The 6,959-nt window shown below is 38.3% G+C and overlaps 1 protein-coding gene across 1 annotated transcript; it reads left to right on the top strand.

Annotated features, from left to right (window-relative positions):
- Window positions 1-776: 776 nt before the first annotated feature.
- On the top strand, window positions 777-4,499 carry LOC109933328 (diacylglycerol kinase theta-like; the record flags this gene model as incomplete). The annotated part of the gene is made up of 3 exons (XM_048593611.1): window positions 777-902; window positions 2,529-2,682; window positions 4,413-4,499. Coding segments are annotated over 3 exons (367 nt in total), but the record flags the coding sequence as incomplete, so codon positions are not given.
- Window positions 4,500-6,959: the final 2,460 nt, after the last annotated feature.

The raw sequence follows: 6,959 nt of genomic DNA, 5'->3' as shown, positions 1-6,959 counted from the left end.
AGATGCTGCCAGACCTGCTGAGCTTTTCCAGCAACTTTGTTTTTGTTCCTGATTTACAGCATCCGCAGTTCTTTTGGTTTTGATTCTTCACTGGGATTGGGCATTTGGAAAGGATATCGCTAGGAAAATGTTGAATTGTTCTTATTGCTGCTAATGACTGGATTTTTTTGAACTGCATTTTATATAGTTTTGTTTCCTCCCTTTTGTGAAATAAATTTGCATTCTTTTCTGAAAGAACATTGACACCTTCTCTGTGTCAGCATGGGTTACCGCCCTTGGGTTGACTGGCTTTGATAAATTGTCCATAGTGTCCAGGGGTGTGTAGACTAAGTGGATTAGTCATGGTAAATATAGAGGTATGGGGATAGGGTGGGGTTTGGGTATGGGTGGGATGCTCTTTGGAGGGTAGTGTAAACTTGGTGGGCTGAATGGCCTCTTTCTGCACTGTAAGATTCTGTGACAGCCTTGTGTGAATATATTCAGTGACTAATCACAAAGGTAACCTACTGCATAATTAATCATATGGTCTCTCAAGCCAGGTTTCACTGGGATCTAAATTTTCCACTATTGCCATTAGATGGGATTATAAAAGTTAATATTCCAACAAGGTATAGGGATTGACATTCACATCTCAGTTATGATGGCATTTATTTGAGATTTAGTGCACTGTGTTACTGTATAGATTCAGATTAGAGATTATTAGACAATTTAATACTTAATTGCATCTTTCAAAGTTTGAAGCTACAGAGCATTAATTTATCTTGTTCATTTGCCAGGAATCTTATCACCATCACTGGAGGGAAGGAAATCTCTCCTCCAGTGCACGCTGTGATGTCTGTAAGAAGTCATGTGGCTCTTCAGAAGTGTTATCAGGCATTAGATGTGAATGGTGTGGGACAACAGTAAGTGAACAGTTTAATCAATGGAGCTAACTGTTTTGAATATGGCAAAAAATAATGCATAAATTGGTTTTATGCATCTTAGAGTGAGCAGAGGCAAGGAACCATGATAAGTCACCCAACTATGGTTCCCATTGCCTAGTGACTTCTAGAAAAATATTTTCCTATAATACATAAGTACTGAAAAAGCATTGTCTCTGATGAAGTAATAAATGAGTATTCTAACCAGTTGGAGTATTCGTGACTGTATCCTGTAAATAATGATTTATTTTGACCGATTTAACAACTTATATATTTTCCTGATCTTGACATGAGTAAAATGATACCTTCTATTAAATAATTACTGGGTTCTACCAAGCTGTAAGGAATCACAGAATTATTCTGAACATAACCAACAAATAACCAATTAATTGGCCCAGTTCTGAAGAAGGTTTACTGGACGCGAACATTAACTCTGCATTCTCTCCACACATGCTGCCTACTGACCTTTTCCAATATTTCCTGATTTTGTAGCCAATTAATTCTCCTGACCTGAAACATTTACTACTTGATTTGTTTATTGAATTGATTTATTTGATTTGCTTTGATTTATTGTCGTCACATGTACCAAGATACAGTGAAAGGTTATCATACTTATGTAAGTACATCAGGATAATAGAATAGAATGCAGAATATAGTGTCACAGCTGCAGAGAAGGTGCAGAGAAAGATGATCTCTAATATGTGAGAGATCTGTTCATAGAGGGAATCTTGAGGGACAGGATGTGCGTGTATTTGGAAAGGCAAGGACTGATTAGGCATAGTCAACATGGCTTTGTGCGTGGGAAATCATGTTAAACTAATTTGAGTTTTTTTGAAGAAGTAAAGAAGAAGATTGAGAGCAGAACAGTGGATGTGATCTATATGGACTTCAGTAAGGCGTTCAACAAGGTTCCTCATGGTCGACTGGTTAGCATATTAATTAATCGAAACCTGCATCTCCTTTCTAACTGATTAAAGATTAACAGCCATCTTAGGTTTGTTCAATACATTTGCATCAGTTCTATGACCCTTTGATCTTTTGCTTTCAAATTCTGTGTTGGGTGCCACCTCTCTCACTAACACCTGAAGAAGGAGTGAGACTCCGAAAGCTTGTGATTTCAAATAAACCTGCTGGATTATAACCTGTATCGTCGGTGTGGGCCAGGGTAGATTGTTGCTGATATTTACCCTAAGGAACTTGAAGCTCTCAGCCACCTCCACCTCAGTACCATTGATACAGACAGGGGCATGTCCTCCACTCCGTTTCCTGAAGTCAATGCCCAGCTCTTTCATTTTGCTGACAGTAGGGGAGAGATTGTTGTCATTTCACCATGCTACAAAGCTCTCTATCTTTTTCTTGTACTCTGTCTCATTGTTGTTTTGTGGCTGGCTATTTCCTTCTGTAGCTTGGCTTAATTTATTGGACATTGAGTGGGCAGAGGCCATTCTCGGAGGCCAAAAAGCAGTCTTGGTCCATGTGCCTCAACAGACAGTAACAGTACAATAACATGAGCAGAACCATGACATATGAAACAGCCTTTATCTTTTTATTTAAAACTTAAGTCATATCATTTGTATGTAAAGAAATGTTATCTTCCCTCCCTAACAGGTTCATGCTGACTGCTACAGTAGCCTCACACCAGAATGCAATTTTGGAAGGTTGCAGAACATGATATTGCCTCCAAATTGTGTGCGTGTTTGTGTGCGCAATTTCAGCAAGTTTCACTGTTTTCGGATATCAGAAAATGCACAAGTTGAATCAGGTAAGTTGGAGAAACTGTTGAATTTCTGGTTATTCTCCATGAATACAGTTACATTGAACTATAGTAATCTGTTGGTGATGGTAATTCCTCTCAAATATTTTTGTTTAGCATTTCAAAATTTGAATTTGAGCAAAGCTGATGAGTTGAAATTTATAACCACGGCCAACTTGTAAATGTTCTGAAGTGTGGCCTTAAAGGAAATCAAGCAGTCAGCAAAATTGATTTGGTGAGCATTGGGTGATAATCATTTATCAAATTGTGATTTGTTTCAAAAGACAGTTTACTCTGGATGTTATTATCCAGATATATTATTCTGTGTCAGTAACTTTTCATAATGTTTGTAGATATAATTGTATTTTCATGGCTAACTGATTATTCCAATTATGTTCTTCATTTTAAATGTTTTATTTTCTTTTTAAAAATCAGATGCAATGGAAAAAGAAGCCATAAGATTTGTTTCATGGATTGAACTCATTTGATTAAATTGACAAAGGTTTCTATGCTTTGTGTTAGGGCTAAGTTACTGTCTGTGGTAAAGTTGCTGATTCTAATTTTTAGATCCTTGCTCATGTTGAAGGATTGAAGATCTGTTAGTTTGACAGAGACTGCCCAGTGCTAGCTTATGTGTTCTAATGCAGCCTTTTGGCAGAGCACATGGGTGTGTGCCCACATGGTGATCATAACTCAGTTAGATTCAAGATCCTTTTGAAACAGGATAAGGATGCCCCGAAATTCAAGTTCTAAACTAACAGGAAGCAGATTTGAATAAGATCAGGTATGATTTGGCCAGGTGGAGTGGGAACCAATACTTTTAGATAAATCTATGTCAAAACTATGGGACACGCTCAAGAAGAAAATAGGGAACCTACAGGGCCAGTATGTTCTAATAAAGACAAAGGGTGGGACCAACAAATCCTGTGCACACTGGATATCAAGGGATAACCAGGATTGAGTGAAGAAGAGAAGAGAGGCTTATGGCAGAAATGAGGGCTTGATGGTAGAAGCTCCAGAGGATGTTCCCCGGTATGGAGAGATTGTCTTATGAGAAAAGGTCAAACAAGCTGGAACTGTACTAATTGGAATTTAGAAGAAAGAGAGGTGATCACATTGAACATTCCTAAGGAGCTTGACAAGGTAAATGCTGAGAGGATGTTTCCCCTCATGGGAGAGTTTAGGCCCAGAGGGCATAGTCTCAGAATAAAGGTATGTCAATTTAAGACTGCGTTGAGGAGGATGTTCTTCTCTGACTGTTAAGAGTCTTTGGAATTCCTTGCCACAGAGTGCTGTGGTGTCAGAGTCCTACATGTTTATGGCTGAGATAGATTCTTGATCAGTAGAGGAACCAAGGGTTATTGGGAAAAGGAAGGAAAGTGGAAGTGAGGAAATTTGGATCAGCCATGATCCTATTGAATGATGAATCAGACATAAGGGGCTGAATGGCCTATTCAAGGCACACAATGTTTTGGGCCAAGTGCTGGAAAATAGGATTCAAATGGTTAGATGGTTGTTTTCAACTGCTGCAGACTTGATGGGCCTTTTTCTGTGCCGTAGACCTGTGACAGTGTAGTGTGGGCATATAGCATAGGGAATGTGTTCATTCGCACATATTTAACTGTGTAATTGTGTGCTTGTGCGTGTGCGCGCGCGGGGCTGTGTGACTATTAATAATGTAGGATTCCCAAAGTAATTGGAGCATAAAGTTTGTTGCTGATATGACAGTATTTCCACAGTTGCTGACGAAGCTGATGATGATAACGTCAATACATGGAATCAAGTATCATATAAAGATGCACAGCCTGCCTCCACGACTGATTCAGGTAAATGACTTTGCTTTAATCTCTTCAGACCACTTTTATTCAGGTACACGTTTGAAAAAGAATTATTGAACAGTTGTTGAAATTTTTTAACTTCATAATTTCAGTATATTTGTTTAGGATTGTACTGTTGAACTCATAATCATAGTAGATCACAAATGGAGATGAAGTCTTTTTTGTCTGGTTGACAGATTATTTGTGGATACGCATATGTCAGATTTATTTGGGGTTCACGTGAGATTGAAAGCTAATAAAATGATACTTACTCATTCTGCTTTGCACACAGGAATTATTTTTACCTTTCTGTAATAATGTCTTGTAATAATAAAGCATCTTTAACAAAATGAAACTCCCCAAAGTGTTTCACCAGAGTAAAAACAAAGAATGATGCCAAGCTACATAAGGAAATATTAAGTGAGATGACCAGAAACTTTGTCAGATAGGTTTCTAGGAGTATCTGAAAGGAGGAAACCAAGGTTGAGAGGTGGAAAGCTGTGTGGGCAAGGCATCCAAGAGTTTGGGGGCTTTATTTGAGTGTTGAAGGAAGTAACTATACAAGTAGTGGATGCCTTCATGTCTGAAGAAGGGTCACAACCTGCTTTCCAGAGTGCTATTACATTAAACACTGAGTTTGGATGAGAAAGTGGAGATGCCCTCATTGACAAGCAGATGGAAATTGGATGGTTGTTCAACAAATAATGGTGTTGTACGGAGATATTGAGAGCAGTACTTGAAATTCCTGTAGCAGGACATGTAGGAATTTGGAAAACAACCATCAATGCACAGTTTAAAAAAACAGCAACATTTTCAGCAATTTGTTTTTATTTCCAGCATCTGCAGTTCTTTGCTTTTTTTTTAAAACAAGAACTGCGAATGCTAGAGATCTGAAACAAAGACAGGAACTGCTGGTGAAACTAAGCAGGTTTGGCAGCATTTGGGGGAAGAAAGCAGAGTTACGGTTTCGAGATCAGTGACTCTTTATCAGAACAGGTTTATCACCTTTGATAACCCAGACCAACTTTTGAAGATCCATTCTGTTGACTTCAGAGAATTGTATAGAACTATTGCCAAAAACAAAAGCAGGCCATCAGGTCATCCTAACAAATGTGGATATGATTCTCGGAAGCTATTACTTAAAGACAATTATAGCTAGGGTAGTATTGGAAGAGTTGCGCCATTTGAGTTAAAGAAGACTCCAACTATATTCAGAGATTTAGGAATCAAGTTGTAGTTGAGGTTTGTAACTCTGTAGTTTGTTTAGACAATGTAACATGGGAAGAGCATGCATGACAATTTGAAGACCTGTCCAAGCAATTATGGTTGGCTGGTTCGGTAGTAAAAAGTGAATTCACAAAAGCAGGAATAACTTACTTAGGACATATCATAGACAAGATTAAGTGTTGTCAAGGACAAAAGTGAAAGGCTCTGATAGAATTCCTTGTTCCTAAAACCAAAAAAAATTTTTAAAATGACGTGAAAGTATATGTTGGATTTACCAGAAACTTGTGCATAATTTCAGAACATTTCCTGTAACACTAACTTCAAACAAATTTGTTAAGGGAACAAGCAATGGTAGTGTGGTCAGCAGAATGTCAGACAGTCTTTGAGAAATTGAAGGCAATCTGTAAGTGAACTGGCATTAACTGCTCCTGATTGTTCCAGACCTTTCAAAATGGCAGTTGATGCTAAAGGTTTGCATGTAGATGCAGACTTGTTACAGGATGAGGAATTGGCAATAGAGAAGACAGTGGAGTACTTTTCTAAGAGACCAAGCCATATCAGGAGAGGTACGCTATTATAGAGAAAGAGGCTTTGACATGATTATTAACACTGAAGTCAATGTTGGACACAGAAACAGAGAAACATTAATCTACATGGACCATAATCCACTGCCATTTACTAAAATTTGAAACTCGACATGCAAGACTATTCAGATAGTGTTTTGTTTCAAGCAGTAAATGTAAAAATTATTCGCACTACTGAAGAGGACAATTCTCCAGCATCTGCAGTTCCTACTATCTCTGAATAAATTACTGATGCATTATCCTATATATATAATGATGGAGGCAATGGCCTAGTGGTATTATCGCTGGACTGTTAATCCAGAGACCCAGATAATGATCTCAGGACCCGGGTTTGAATCCCGCCACGGCAGATGGTGGAATTTGAATTCAACAAAATATCTGGAATTAAGAATCTAATGATGACCATGAATCCATTGTTGATTGTTGGGAAAAACCCATCTGGTTCACTAATGTCCTTTAGGGCAGGATATCTGCCATCCTTACCTGGTCTGGCCTACATGTGACTCCAGACCATAGCAACATGATTGACTCCTAACTGCCCTCTGGGCAATTAGGGATGGGCAACAAATGCTGCCTAGCCAGCCACGCCCTCATCCCGTTAATGAATAAAGGCAAAAAAATGAAAAAAGTTAAAGATCTAAGAATTGCTAATATTGTA

This window comes from Rhincodon typus, unplaced genomic scaffold (assembly GCF_021869965.1).
Source record: "Rhincodon typus isolate 14 unplaced genomic scaffold, sRhiTyp1.1 hic_rhity00003282, whole genome shotgun sequence".
Lineage (NCBI taxonomy): Eukaryota > Metazoa > Chordata > Chondrichthyes > Orectolobiformes > Rhincodontidae > Rhincodon > Rhincodon typus.
The sequence above is the reverse complement of the archived record's forward strand: the minus strand, read 5'-3'. Positions and strand labels throughout refer to the sequence as shown.